At 36.9% G+C, this 16,409-nt stretch overlaps 1 protein-coding gene across 2 annotated transcripts in view; it reads left to right on the top strand.

The window, feature by feature from the left end:
* LOC150078406 (WD repeat-containing protein 54-like) overlaps positions 1-16,409 on the top strand; it is a 125,953-nt gene that overhangs the window by 4,254 nt on the left and 105,290 nt on the right. The window contains exon 2 of one of the 2 annotated variants that reach the window (XM_090385023.1): positions 12,638-12,700. The exons of the other annotated variant lie outside the window; for it this stretch is intronic. Coding sequence (XP_090241149.1) covers positions 12,638-12,700 — 63 coding nt within the window. The remainder of the gene's footprint in view (positions 1-12,637; positions 12,701-16,409) is intronic. 2 annotated transcript variants of the gene reach the window in all.

Raw genomic sequence — 16,409 nt, 5'->3', positions numbered from 1 at the left:
TTAATCAATATAATTGATAAATATTCAAAACAACAATGGGCCCAACACCAAACCATGGGGGGGACCCCACTAATAACATTAGTCCACAAAGAGCAGGGTTCATTGATTACCACTCTGTCTTCTGCCACTCGACTATTCTTTTATCCATTGTAGCAACGTGCCCTTAATGCCTTACTGTTCCAAATTGTACGGTAGTCTTCTATGTGCAACAGTATCAAAAGGCTTCCTGAAATCCAAGTATATGATATCAAAATTATTTTTTGTATCCAGTTCTTTGTAACCACATCATAGTATTCAATTAAATTGGTCAGACAAGATTTCCCCTTAACAAACCCATGCTCTGTTTGAATTATTATTGCAGTCTTGTCTAGATGGTATAGCAATTTTTCATACTGTAATACTGATCTACTGTGGATGGACATTTAGGATATTGCTGTTAGATTTTCTGCTCCTGAGATTTGTAAAAATAAAGTGGTTATAAAGTTAAGAAATTACGAATTAAGTTATAGGAGGAATAAATGAGCAGATGGTGAGTCTAGTATTAAATGTTGAGACTCGAGGGTGCTTTTGTTTTTAAATTATAAGTACCTTTGTTGATAGTAAATTTTCTTTGGTTAAAGCTATGGCTGCTATAGTGTGCTAAAGACATAGACTGGGTTGAAGGCATAGGAAATCAGATTCAAGGTAAAGGTAAACACCTTTACCTTGAATCTGACTTTCTCAGAATCTAACTTCTGTAATAAGACTTTGTGATCTTGAACAGTTACTCTAATAGTTTTTTGAGGGTGGTAAAAGAAAACATACATATTAAGCTTGGATAAGAAACTGAACACAAATTTTCATAGTTTTGCAAGGTCACTGCTATTCTGCAGAGGCAACCATTTTGGCTGGGTAATGTGGTGCCACCTGAGTAAATTATACAGTACAAATCATTTTTAAAATATCTCCAAAAATAAGAGAAATTGCATACCTGTATTGAAGACTAGTGCAGAACTAAGTTTAAGCACTGTTTGTATCTAGAGGGGAAAGAACTGTTGTATCTTAAGGTAGATTGCTCCTAGAGCATAGTAAAGTGTACATACAGATAGAGGAGCCTCTGGCTTACTGGAGGAAGGCAAGAGTATCTAACTAGTTACTGGAGATTTTCTTCTATGGCATCTTACATTTAGCCATTGGATAGCATTACAATTTTCACTTACAGACTAGTAATTATTTCAGACTAGTGCAGAATAAAGTTTAAGGGCTATTTGGATTTAGAGGAAGAAGGCCCTTGTATCTCAAGGTAGGTTGGCTCAATAGTACTCAGGAGTGTACATAGAGGAGGTGAAGATTTATCTGAGGACAGCGAGAGAGTTCAGCCTCTTTCGTGGTGTCTTACAGATGCTCATAGAATGATATTATGGTGGCCATTTTAAATATTTCATATAATCGCAGTGTACAAACAGGAGCAGATAGAGATGCTGTGACTACAACCCAAAAAGTTTATAATTATGATATTACCCTTAGTTTTATTGGTTAGGAGTCAATAAAGATTAGGTGCCCCTTGGTTTGTGACTTGCATTAATATATGTAGGAATTGTGTGATTATTTTTGGGAAACTACAGTTCATGAATACTATTTAACTATACATAAAATTGGCCTACTGTACACATTAGTGGGAACTGGACTTGGAACTGGAACTGTATGTTATAATAGAGACAAACACAGCTTTAATAATTTGTAGTAGATTGCACATTGAAAACAGAATATAAACTATGAATAAGGGCACAATGTCAAATGACAGGATTAAGAATTCTACTGGAAACTTAGAATGTGTAAGGCTGGGTAAGTGGAGGTTGCACAAGAGGAAGCAAATAATAAGTAAAGGGAAGAGTCCGAATGATGCTAGTACAACTTTTAAGGAGTTGACACATATAGAGAGAGTTTATTAGGAATCTTGAGGGATTTAAAGACTTATCACATATAGTAGTAGCAGTGGCATTTGATGCAAGAAAGCAAGTATATGAGCTTATGCAGCATCAGCCAAAAAAAAAAAAAAATCACACCATTCCCTCCAAATGCCTGTCCAGTTCCTCCTTAAATTTATTCAACCTATCAACTTCCACAACGACAGATGGAAGTTTGTTCCAGCAATTAACCACCCACTGGCTAAAGGCAAATTTCTGCACATCTAATCTACATCTGTCTTTTCTTAATTTGAATTTATGCCCCCTTAGGTTCGTAATCTGAACAAGTGGAAGGATCCCATCAGAATTCAGCGTGCTCAACCCATTCAAGGCCTTATACACCTCAATCAGATCACTGCGCAGGTGCCTAGTCTCCAGCCACTGCAATTTGCAGAACTTAAGCCTCTCTTGGTAAGAGGATCCCTTCATTCCCCTCACCAATCTTGTTGCCCTTCTCTGTACACGCTCAAGTAAATCTACATCCTTCCTAAAATGAGGCCTCCAGACCTGTATGCAGTACTCAAGGCGTGGCCTGACCATTGCCTTATACAGAGGGATAATCACCTCCTTTACCCTGCTAGCAAAATTCCTATATATCATTGACAAAACCCCATGACCTGCCCTGGCAGCCTGTCTGCATTGCTCAGAAAACTTCATATTTGACTGCACAATTACTCCCAGGTCTTTTTCATTTTCTACCACCTTAAGTGTAGTACCACACAGTTGGTATGTTTCTCTGGGGTTACTTCTACCCATATGCAGTACTTTGCATTTGTCAAGGTTAAACTTCAGTTGCCACTTCTTAGCCCATCTGCCCAAATTATCTAGATCCTGTTGCAGTAGCACACTGCCATTACTGTCATTAACAACCCTGCCAACCTTTGTATCTGCAAACTTCGACATTAAGCCTGATATACCTTCATCAATATCATTGATAAATATACAAAACAACAGTGGACCTAACACCGAACCCTGTGGGACTCCACTAATAACATTAGTCCAAGAAGAGCAGCACCCATTGATTACCACCCTCTGTCTTCTCCCACTTAACCATCCTTTTATCCATTGTAGCAACTTACTCTTAATACCATTCTGCTCTAATTTGTACAATAGTCTTCAATGTGCAACAGTGTCAAAAACTTTCCTGAAATCCGAATATATGATATCAAAATTATTTTTTGCATCCAGTTCCTTTGTAACCACATCATAATATCCTATCAAATTTGTCAGACAAGACTTTCCCTTAACAAACCCATGCTGTGTCTGAATTATTGCTGCAGTCTTGTCTAGATGATCCTGCAATGCATCTTTAACCAGTGACTCCATTATTTTACCCGGAACAGAAGTTAAACTAACTGGTCTGTAATTACTCATGTCACCCTTCAATCCCCCTTTGTGAATTGGGGATACATTTGCACATCGCCAATCCGTGGGAACCTCTCCTGAGTCCAAGGATGCTCTCATAATTATGGCTAAGGGTTTGCTTAGTTGCTTTGCCGCCTCCTTTAATATAACTGGGTAGATCCCATCCACCCCAGGTGCTTTTCTTATGTTTAACTTCAACAATTTCTCCTCCACTTTGCTTTCAGTTATTACAAAATCATTAAGTATCCTGCTACAATTTGATAACCTTCTGCCAGACAAATAACCAGGAATGTGAGGATAACTCTTTAAGAAATACTGCAGAAAGATATATTGAAGAAGAGTGTGATCCACAGAAATCGAAAGGTAAGGAATTTGAGGAAAGCAAGAGCGAAACTTCTAAGCCTGTGAATGGTGATACTTTGGATGGCTCATCCTTGGCAGATGTTAATAAAATTAACATCTGCCAATAATAATAACTCATTCCAGCAGCTCTACATTCTTCTTGAAATGAGGCCTCCAGACCAGTACTGTATACAGGTCGGAAGCCTCATTTCAAGAAGGATGTAGAGCTGCTGGAACAAGTACAAAGAAGGGCAACAAGGTTAGTGAATGGAATGAAGGGTTGCTCTTACGAAGAAAGGCTTAAGTTTTCCAAATGACAGTGTCTGGAGACTAGGCACCAGCGAGGTGATCTGATAGAGGTGTACAAAGCCTTGAATGGTTTGAGCATGCTCAATGCTGATGGGATACTGCCTCTTGCTCAGAATTAATCACCTGAGAGGGCATAAATTCAAATTGAGGAAAGACAGATGTAGGATAGATGTGCGGAAATTTGCCTTTAGCCAGTGGGTAGTTGGTTGGTGGAACAGACTTCCATCCCTTGTTGTGGAAGTTGATAGCCTAAATAAATTTAAGGCTCAGCTGGACAGGTATTTCGAACGAACGGAGGGGTGAAGTGGAAGGGTTTTTTTTTTTTTTTTGGCTGATGCTGCATAAGCTTGCTTTCTTGCATCATATGCCTCTACTAATGCTAATGCTAAATGGCTAAGGCTCCCAGGTATCCAAAACAAGGCAATGATAATTAGAGAAGAACTGGTCCTTAAGGATTCCAGGCATTGGAGTGAATGCCATTAGTGTGTTTATGTCATTTAGTTTGATGTGTATTGGTTTATAGGAATATACTAGATAAGGAAAAGAATAACTGAGAAAGTAATGAAAAGGTATATGATGAATTTCGTGATATGAAGGATTTGGATGACATTAAACCAGGAGAAGTGCGAATTCATATGGATATGATGTTTTTGTGGTCATCGGAGTTAGATGATAACAATACTCTATCTGCAGTCCAGGATATGTGTAACTTATTGATGGGCTTTGCATTTAGGATGTTCCCATTGGGATAAAATCCTACTGAAGAAGGTTGTGTAACCAAGAGTGATATTGAGGGATGTGAGAAAGGTAATGATAAATGATTACCTAATGTAAAGAATATGGAGAGGAAAACTGATATATTAAAGAAGGGTAAAAGTGAAGGAACGAAGTGTGTCAAATATTGGATTGAGGATACAGATCGGAGCAGGCAGGGTGTTATGATGGCTCATGGTGTACAAAGGGCCCTGGCAAATTCGGTGAAGACTCAGTTGTGAAAGCTTGGAATGGAGCACTCTAGAAGGGGACCTGAGCATAGTTGATTATTTGATGACTGAACCTTTCACAGAGGACAAAGCCAGTTATCTCAGGTTAAGAGAACTATTGAATATATGGGTATTTCTTCCTCAATACATGATGAAGAGAAAAGAGAGGGAACAGAGGAGGACATTTCAATTGAATTGAGGATAGCGTGTCAGGAGTGTTTACAGCGGAATCTGGAGTATAACTAATATGTGATAAGTAAGTCAGTTGTTGCAGACTATTTGAACGGATACTACAAAATAGTGATCAGAATGAATTTGCCTCCACTCCTCGAAATAAGCATATCAGTTATGAGTCCACCACTCTTCAAGAAAAGTAATAGTATGGGAGTCAGTTCTTTACTGCTGGACTGAATGGACTGTAAACCCCCAACTGCATCAACACAGTTGGAAGGCAAGTAGCAGAAATTGAGTAAATCTTGCTGTGAAATTGACAAACATGTATGAATGAATGGATGGCAGTATTGTGGAGCTGGAAAGTAAAATGCAACTGATTAAGGATAGAGATATTCATAAAAGTAATGGAACCTGGCACACCAAGTGATGTTAACTTGATTGAAAGCGATATGCATTTAAAGGACATGGAAATTTTTGTGACTAGAGCTTCTAGACTGATGCTGCGAATAATCGTATTTAATGTGGCAAAGGATATGCAGGAACAAGAATTGCTGAATGAGCTCGATGAACAGAATTTATCTGAGTTTGAGATTCAAAAGGATGAGTTTCTGAAGGAGTGTATGGTTTCCTTTTCAACAGTCAGTAGGTCGGGTGAGAGCTGGAATTGGATGCTGGCTCTTAGTTATAGGATTAGAGAATATTTAGAGCATTTAAATTGCATGTTCATTTGGTATTGTGCTCATAAGTTTAGAAGATACTGTTCGACCACGATGTGCTATTGATGTCTTTGGTACGGACATACTGCTGGACATTGTTACTAACAGGAGAAAATTTGTTCACATTGTGCACAAAGTGGACATTCTCATGTTGTTTAATGTTCATATAGAAACATGAAGCCAAACTGTTCAGGTGAAAATCGCTGTGCAGGTCAGTTTGTCCATCATTTCAGAAGTTTCTGCAGTATGTTACGGGCAAGGCAGATTGTGTCGGTCCTGTCTGAAAATTAGAATTAGTTGTGTACAGATGATATGGTTAGGAACTATATGTTTCTTTTTCTTCTCCTTATCCCCATGTTTTCTTTCCTGTCTCGCTTTTATACTAGTACTTTATCTTCTCCTTCTTCTTTACTTTGCATACGTTACACTACTAAAGTGTTCTTCCCTACTGTATGCTGGATAGATGGGTACAGAGATCCTGCTCAGGTAGCTAACAAACTAAATGAATATTTTGCATCGACATTCACACATGAGGAGTTATTCAGCAAGGGGAATGCCAGAGGTGTATTCAACTCTAGCAGTAAGCTACAGAATCTTGAAATAACTGGGAGTAAAGTGGAGGAGAAACTGTTGAAGATAAACACAAGAAAGGCACCCGGGGTGGATGGGATCTATCCAGTTATATTAAAGGAGGCAGCAAAGGAAGTAAGCAAACCCTTAGCCATAATTATGAGAGCTTCCTTGGACTCAGGGGAGGTACCCATAGACTGGAAATGTGCAAATGTGACCCCAATTCACAAAGGAGGATCAAAGACTGACACAAGTAATTATAGACCTGTGAGCTTAACTTCTGTTCCAGGAAAATTAATGGAGGCACTGGTTAAAGAAGCACTGCAGGATCATTTAGACAAGACTTCAGTTATAGCTCAGACACAGCATGGTTTTGTTAAGGGGAAGTCTTGCCTGACCAACTTGATTGGATACTATGATGCAGTCACAAAGGAACTGGATGCAGGGAATAACTTTGATATTTTATACTTGGATCTTAGAAAGGCTTTTGATACTGTTGCACATGGAAGACTGCTACACAAATTGGAGCAGTGTGACATTGGAGGCAAATTGCTGCTATGGATAAAGGGGTGGTTGAGGGGGAGAAGACAGAGAGTGGTAATCAATGGACACTGCTCATCATGGACTAATGTTATTAGTGGAGTCCCTCAGGGCTCAGTGATGGGTCCATTGTTTTCTGTATTTATAAATGATATTGATGATGGTATATCAAGCTTAATGTCCAAGTTTGCAGATGATACAAAGGTTGGCAGGGTTGTCAAGGACACTACTGACACTATGCTGCTGCAACAGGATCTGGAAATTGAGCAGATGGGCTGAGAGGTGGCAAATGAAGTTTAACATTGACAAATGTAAAGTACTACACATGGGAAACAGCAACCCCAGAGCAACGTATCAACTCTGTGGTACTACACTGACATTGGTAGAGAATGAAAGGGACTTGGGGGTGGTTGTGCAGGCAGATATGAAGTTCTCTGAGCAGTGCAGACGGGCTGCAAGAGTAGCTCATGGAGTATTGTCAATGATATACAGGAATTTTTCCAGCAGGGATAAGGAGGTGATTATTCCATTGTATAAGGCAATGGTCAGGCCACACCTAGAGTACTGTATACAGGTCTGGAGGCCTCATTTCAAGAAGGATGTAGAGCTGCTGGAACGAGTACAGAGAAGGGCAACAAGATTAGTGAATGGAACAAAGGGGTGCTCTTACGAAAAAAGGCTTAAGTTTTGCAAATTAGTGTCTGGAGACTAGGCACCAGCGAGGTGATCTGATAGAGGTGTATAAAGCCTTGAATGGTTTAAGCATGCTCAATGCTGATGGGATTCTTCCTCTAGCTCAGAATAATCACCTGAGAGGGCATAAATTCAAATTGAGGAAAGACAAATGTAGGATAGACGTGCGGAAATTTGCCTTTAGCCAGCGGGTGATTGGTTGGTGGAACAGACTCCCATCCCTTGTGGTGGAGGTTGATAGCCTAAATAAGGCTCAGCTGGACAGGTATTTTGAACGAACAGAGGGGTGAAGTGGAAGTGGGGGTTTTTTTTTTTTTTTTTTTTGGCTGATGCTGCATAAGCTTGCTTTCTTGCATCAAATGCCTCTACTAATGCTAATGCTATTCTAGATAGTAGATCCCTGGCCCAGGAATGGAAACTAGCGCTGCAGTGAGCTAGGTTAAGTGGCCAGTCACTCAATACAAACACCATAACTGACACTACACTACACTACACTACACTTGTGCCATTACACTGATTGGCCTTTATCTGTATGGTATCCGCACGCGCACACACACACACGCACAAGCACACACACACACGCACGCACAAAAAACACGTGGAGTTGCCGTAGTTTGGTAGGGGCTGCACACACCAATAAATAAATAAATAGAAAACTGTATTTTACTGCACCTACCAGTTGTTTGTAGTAGAAGAGCTTGAAATTTTGCTGTGTAATATAATAGCAGTTGAAACTAAAGCTGCTTCCCAGTCTGAAGAGCTCTTGAGTACCGCAGCCGACCGGGCTAGCCGAGTGGGTAAAGTACCTGCCCGGCAACCCAAAGGTCGCGGGTTCGATTCCCGCCTCGGGCTTGGATCAAAGTACTGCAAAAACCTTGGGAGGTGCAATATGGCCACAGAAGCCGATGCGCCAACAACTACCAAATCAAAAAAAAAAAAAAAAAAAAAAAAATTGAGTACCGCATGTCTAAAAAATATATAAATTCATACACCGACCATTGAATAAAATTTAAAATTTAATGACTACAATCTTTACACAAAAATATTTACAATAAACTATTGCGGAATGCTAAAAACTGTAATAAAAGATCATTTACAATAAAATTTGCTAAAACATAAAACATTAAAAGCGCTAAAAACCTGAAGCTTTCGGGAGCGTCCGCTCCCTTCTTCAACAGTGATATGACTTCCTGCAACATCTCCTTAAGTAGCAGGCTCACGGTACCTCCACACGTATTTCTCCACATGGTTCAATCGGCACATGGTCAAAACTGGAAGCGGAAATGTCTCGGGAACGTGGCAAAGAAAATCGTTCATCCGACCTTAATATAATTGTTTCAAAGATAGGATTAATACGTATACCTCTATCTCTATTCATGATATTCCTACTGGATGAACTAATCCGTAAACCCTCGAGCCATTTACGCTCCCAGTATCCATGAGCACGATCCAAAATAATAGTGTAAAGATTGTAGTCATATTAAATTTTAAATTTTATTCAATGGTCGGTGTATGAATTTATATATTTTTTAGACATGAGTTTTCCCGACCTCAGAGGCCTCTTTCAGGATATTGAGTACCGCAGTTGGAAGTTCAAGTGATTGCCTATTGACATACTTGGCAGACTAATAGAAAGTGGTGAGGAAGATCCTGGTTTCCCTTGACTCTGCTTTAGTATTAGTAGTGGAAAATGATGCAAGGAAATAAGCTTATACAGCATCAGCAAAAAAAAAAAAAAAAAAACCTATGCATTGCCATCTTCTCTAACAATTTGTCTAATCCTTCCTAAAATCCACCTCCACAACACCTTTTATTGTGAGTATATTTTAAGCGATGATATATATCATTGTACTGAGATAGTTACATCATTGGCTCCCACATGAACAAAAAGCCTGGTTCAATGGATGCTGTCCATTTTTTTTTCTAGAATCCATTTATTTTTTGTGATTGTCCTGCATGATCCTATGAAGCAGGGCTGGGCAAACCATGGCCCGCGGGCCGCATGCAGTCCGCCGCACATTTTTGTGTGGCCCACGAGCTTTAATTGTATTTTCGAAAAAAGTTTACATATTTTATGCCTTTTGCCCAACACCTTTTTGAAAAATAAATTTGTATATATAATACATTATAGAATTTGTCAACTTGTAAATTGTTTTATTATCTCTGTATTGTTCAAATTGAGATAGAATTTGAAATTGTGTGCGAACCGGAGCGAGCCAATGGGTGCTTTTATAACGGTATAATTTGCGATTATAAACTAACTGCACGAAATTACAGTAACAGTCAACCGGTGATGATGACAACGGCTTTGCTGCAGTGGCGGAGTAATAGGATAGGACTGCTGACCGGCCGCAGTTCCAATCTGTTTTCTCTGACGGTCATCCCGCAGTTAGTTTTTTTGCGTTCTTTCGGTTACCATCTTGGTGCCAGTAGCGATAAAAAATAATATTTATGCCCTTTTAAAAATGAATAAAAAATGAAAAATTCAACAAGAGCATCGTGTCTTCAATGAAGAGTGGAACACAATTTTTTTTTCTAACATAAATAACGAGACTATTTGTCTCATCTGCCGGGAGAGTGTCTCAGTGTTGAAAGAGTACAATATTAAAAGACATTTCACTACTAAACATTCCAAATATGGTGCCAATTTAACTCCAGAAGAGAGAAAGAAACCTGCTGATGGATTGATTCAAAATTTATCTAGACAACAAAATATGTTTACGTGGCTAAGGAACAAGAAGCTACTGTAGATGCAAGTTTTGTTATTTCTCATATAATTACAAAAAAGCAACAAGCGTTTTTCTGATGGAGACTATATTAAAGAATGTATGACTGAAGCTTGTGGAATTATATGTCCTGACATTAAACACAAATTTGAGAATATAAGTTTATCTCGGCGAACCGTAGTAAGAAGAATTTTTAATGTATCGATACAAATTTGAATGAGCAATTATTATCAGTATTAGAATCCATAACATGGTACTCTATAGCTCTCGACAAAAGTAATGACCAAAAGAATACTGCGCAGTTATTAATTTTCATACGTGGATGTACCTCTAATTGTGAAATTATTGAAGAGCTTTCAATGGAATCTCTTAAAGACCAAACAATGGGAGCTGATATATTTGAAAAAGTTGAAAAATGCTTAACAAGATATAATTTACAATGGAACAAAATGGTAAGCGTTAACAACTGACGGAGCATCATGTTTGACAGGTAAAAATGTTGGGGTGTTAAAGAAAATTCAGGATAAAATTTGGGAAAATTATCCTGATTATAATTTAATTACAATTCATTGTATTATACATCAACAAGTATTATGTAAAAAAGGGTTAAAAGTTGAACATGTCACATCTTGTATTAGTAAATTAACTAATAATTTAGTAATTCTAGTAAAATTTAACAAGTAAAAGTTTACTTACTAGTAAAATTTAACAAGTAAATAAACTAGTAAATTTAATACGATCGAGGGGCCTGAAACACAGACAATTCGTTAATTTTCTTCAAGATATTGAATCCGAGTGCACAGATATTCCTTATCATAGCCAAATTCATTGGCTTAGCTTAGGAAAAGTTCTTGGCGAGTATGGGATCTTAAAGATGATATCATTCTATTTTTAAAACTGAAAAATATTATGGACTTTCCTGAATTATCTGATAATAACTGGATTTGTGAATTTGCGTTTACCCTGAACATCGTGACACACTTAAATACTTTCAACACAGTGTTACAAGGGAAAAATTTATATGCCCAAGTTATGGTAAAAAGTTTGAATGAATTTCAATTAAAACTACAGTTGTTCCTTCAACATTTATTGATTAACAAGGTAGACCACTTTCCAACCATGAAGTTGCTGAAGATTCCAGAAAGTAAATTTGAAAAATATTGTGAAATTATCAATGCTTTGAATAACGACTTTTCACGAAGATTTGGTGACTTCCGAAAAATTGAGACAAGTTTGACAATAGTGCGCAACCCATTTTCAATAGAAATTGGTATTGCACGGAGTGAACCACAAGTTCAGATTATAGATCTGCAGTGTGATACCGATTTAAGGGAATTGCACCATTGTGAGGAAATCTGTAAATTTTACAATACTCTTAATTCGAACAAATTCGACGAACTTAAAGATTTGTTATTTTTGGATCAACCTACATATGTGAACAAACATTTTCCATCATGAATCTAAATAAAAATTCTTTACTATCAAGCATCACCGATGAACATTTACAAGCAGTTTTAAGAATCTCAACTACAAAATTAACACCCAAAATTAAAAAAATGTTAAAAGATGTAAAACAGTTCCATACATCTCATTAAATTCTTGGTTGTTAGAGAATAATTTTTTTTTTTATGTTATATTTCTTCTTCATGATAACAAATAATATATATCTAAAAATAGTATTTTACGTGCGGCCCGCCTTCTTTTCGAATTCCTAATGTGGCCCTTCAGCCAAAAAGTTTGCCCAGGCCTGCTATAAAGTAATAGGTGAAAGTTGTCAATTCTTTTTTTTAAATAAATAACTAGAATTATATTAATTTTGTGATTACAAAAAAAAGTATTGTTGAAAGTTGTAGTTATTTTTAGCATAAACCCAGAATTGTGTTCATTTGGTCACAGATAGCAGCAAAGGCTTTCTTTTTGAGAAACCCATGAGCCAGAAGTCATATACCATGAAAACTGTTGATCCAGAGGACACATAGCCTGAAGTTGGTGTTCACTTCTGTAGATACTAATGAAATTGGTGTCAGAACTCTATGAAATTGTGTATGGAGAACACATTGGTATTTTTTTAATTGATATTTAATGTAAGGGACAGATTAGTTAATCCTGTACCTATATGTTGTGATAATTGATGTGCTGATTGTTTGTTACAGTTTTAATAAATAAAATTAAGAGGTTTTATTTAATTTGAGTGTGTTTTAATTACTTCTAGACAATCCTATATATTGATATACAAGAAAAAAATCTACTTTATTTTTGGTTTTCTTTATTAGGCAAAGTGGGTAACAGTTGGAAATCAAACTGTTTTTGTTATAGGATCACAACGAGGCATTCAGGTATGTTTATATCTTTATTTATATACTCATATGTACTCAAGAAATACAAACACCCCTAATACTGAAAATAAAGATGCTGTACTAGCATTATAAAAGGCTGTATTGAATGCCAGCAATATTCAGTAGTGTAGTAGGCAGACCCAGCCTACCACCTGTTGAAAGTGATTTAATATACTTAGAAAGGGTTATGATTATAGGTGCAGTGACGATAAACTTCACTGCCACTAGTGCAGTATGAATATAGTGTTCCCACAGAAATTCTCTGGAAGTCCACAGTGATTGGAAGACTAATAGCAGAAGATGTATTTGTGACAATATGGTGAAAAATAGACTGCCATTTCACAACCTCTTTTACATCCTCATTGTTCTGTTGTATTATCATCTAAAGATGAGGTCACCGTAACATAGTACATTTCCTCAAACTCCTGCATTTGGTAACCTTAATTTCTTCTACCATACTGCCTCTACTTTTCTGACAGAAAGAGGTTAAAAGGCTTCTGCATAAAGTCTTCAGATATAGATAGAATCTTTCCTAGTTGTTTTTAACCTGTGTGGTGGAACTAACACCTGTTTTGTCATCTTTTTACATTCTTAATCCACTGGTGTTGTTGTTTTGTTTTTTTTTTTTCCCTAACTATGAAAATTTGCTCATATCTTGTCAACTGAAAAAGAGCAGCAAATCTTTGCTATTCAGTTTTCTATTCTCAAATAATAGATAAATTCATTGATTGTCAGCTCTTAGACCACCTTAAAACCTTCCATCTGATTAAAGGTTGCCGGTGCAAATTTTGTCAGTATTAATACACAGGTGAAACTTATCACCTATCTGGAAGCCAATTCCTTGGAAAAATTGGATGGGTACTTGAGTAGCTGGTCTAGATATTTCTAGTGTTTTTTTTTTTTTTTTTTATTGAACTTAGCATAAAAACCTAAGCAAGCTTCTATCCTGACCACAGAATGGAAGCATAAGTATGATGATAGCTTTTCTTTCTCACTGCTCAACTAATGCTGAGTTACCCCAAGGCTCTATTCTTTCACTACTGTTTTTTCCTGTATATACAAAAATAAATTTTTGTGATACTAGTACACTGGTATACAATGCCCATCATGGCCAGGGTTAAAACAGAAATATGGAACAAAAAATAAAATGACATTCTCATATTAACTGGAAATCCTATTTGTGGTTTTACTTATGACATACTGTGGATTTTAGTGTTTTGCACCAACCTTACATAAAAATAAAAACACAAAGGAAACTGGACTTTTAATAACTGTGTTTATAATAAATTATAATAACCTGTATTTACAATAAATTTAACTTTACGATAAACTATACATATAAAATATTAAAATCTGCTACATTAAGAACAATAAAATGCATTAAAATATACTAAGTTAAAAGCGATAAAAAAATCATAGCTTTCAAAGGCTCCAGCCTTCTTCTTCAGCGGTATTTTCTTATTCTGCAGTACATCTTTAAATATCAGCAGGTTCATGGTACTCATCACGTGTTTCATTCTCACGCGTTCCGTTCTCTTGCGTTGTGGAACCGGAAGTGGCTCGAGCGGGAGTCATACGGAACCGTTCATCCCTTCTGAGGATAGTGGCCTCAAAGAGGGCATGAATCCGCGTACCTCTATCTCTATTAATGTTGATTGTAGAACCGATCCGCAAACTCTCGAGCCACTTACGGTCCCAGAACTGTGTGGTGCAAAACACTAAAATCCACAGTATGAATATACCCAACCTCAGAGGCCTGTTTGAAGAATTACTTATGACATTTATGTTGCCCCTCAACTAGTATGCTGTGGTCTCTCAGACTGCAAGATGTCAATTTTACTCTATTTTATGCATTTCAGTACCTTTCTGCAATCTATTAGCAGTATTTTCACAAACTTTTAAACTGCCGATGTGGTTAGCTTTTGTGAAATTAATTTTTAAATTCTGCTTGTGGTTCAGCAGATTGCACTATACTGTTTACATAATATTTTCAAGTGTATAATAATTGTGTAATTTTAAAATTTGTAAATAATTCTTCTTATTCCATGATTTATTTATTTATTTTTATTTTTTTTTTCAATTTTGATAAATTTAAGGAAGAATAATATATGTCCCAACTGTATACATTTGTATTCATTTTGAAAAACCTTTCATTGCAGATAGCTATCTACAGTTCAGCTTCTTTTTTTAAAATGTTTAGAACTACAGTCACTCCCTGACTTATGTAAGGGTTACGTTCCGTGGAACTTTATGTAAGTTGGAATTTCCCTAAAAGCTTATGCAGCACTCACAACTATGTGCCCTGAATTTGATTGAAGCAAAAAAGAAATGTTCGATGAACATGTAAATAGAATTATTTATTTAGTTTTTTTTTTTATCTCATGCACAGGAAAAATTTCAAAAGTGTACAAAATTACAAAAGTGCACAATTATAATTTTTTTTTTTTTTTACTTTAATGTTGTAAAAACCAGCACGATGCTTAAACCTATTAAACCACCAGTTGCTTGCCATGAACTTGGCTTGGGATTCACCGTACTTATCCTTAATATCTTCATAAATACTTCAAGCTTTTGCTTGAATGGCCATTAGATTCAGGTGCACTTGCTTCTGAATCTGATTTTCCATCCATATTATTAATAACTTTTCCATCTTCGATATAGCACCTGAACACTGTTTTGTGATCACTGTTGATCTTAATTGCATTGATCCTTTAACATGTTCTTTTATGTGTGCATTGTCCTTTAATATAGTATTCACTGTCGAAGCAGCGAGACTTAATTACCGTGCAATAGATTAACTTTGTCCTGCATCTTACTTCTTAATCATTTTCATCTTCATTTCTAAATCAATTTGTTTTGTTTCCTAGCACTGCCACCACTCACACTTTCCGTTTGTCGCTTTCCCTTCATCATTGTAATAAGTAAATAGGAATGAAGAGAAGATTCTGAAATTTTATTTGTTTTTTATATGATTGAAGATTTCGGTGAAGGAGAAACACGTTTCACCATAATAATGTAAAAACCCACAATTCCAGTTATTAGTATTATCGCAAATACAGTAAGCTAGAATTTACTACCCGTTTATAATATATTTCACTAATAGAAAAAGCGCCTCCGTAGCCAGGTGGGAAGGAGCAGCAGTGCGTAGCACACGCTTCTTGATTGACCGGGGTTCGAGCCCGTCACCACCAAATACGCAGGATGCGGAAAGGTCAGTGAATGACCACCGCATATCCCGGAGCAATATGGCCTTAGTTGCTAATGCTCTAAAAACCAGATAACAAACAAACAAACTAATAGAAAAGCCCAATAAACAGGAAAGTGCAAATTGTTTTTATTGTTTTATAGTCATGACCTCCAGAAATGTGCTTTAAGCTGACTGGGCTAGCTGGGTGGGTAAAGTGCCTGCCTGGAAACCCAAAGGTCGTGGGTTCAAATCCCACCTCTGGCTTGGATCAGAGTAGAAAATGCAAAAACCTTGGGAGGTGTAATATGGCCACAGAAGCCGATGCACTAACAAAAAAAAAAAAAAAAAAAAAAAATGTGCTTTATAAAAAAAATATTACAAAGGCACTCAAAATTGATTCTTATAATGGAACACATGATAACAATGAAAGTGTAGTGCATTCTCTGGGTGGACCACATAGTCCTTCCTCTCAGCCAATAGTTTAGCATTTGTAAACTGTTGGTCATGTGTTTTTGTTTTTAC

The sequence above is a fragment of the Mastigoproctus giganteus genome, chromosome 11, assembly GCF_048544385.1.
Source record: "Mastigoproctus giganteus isolate SK-2022 chromosome 11, ASM4854438v1, whole genome shotgun sequence".
Lineage (NCBI taxonomy): Eukaryota > Metazoa > Arthropoda > Arachnida > Uropygi > Thelyphonidae > Mastigoproctus > Mastigoproctus giganteus.
This window is presented reverse-complemented; position numbering and strand designations above follow the sequence as displayed.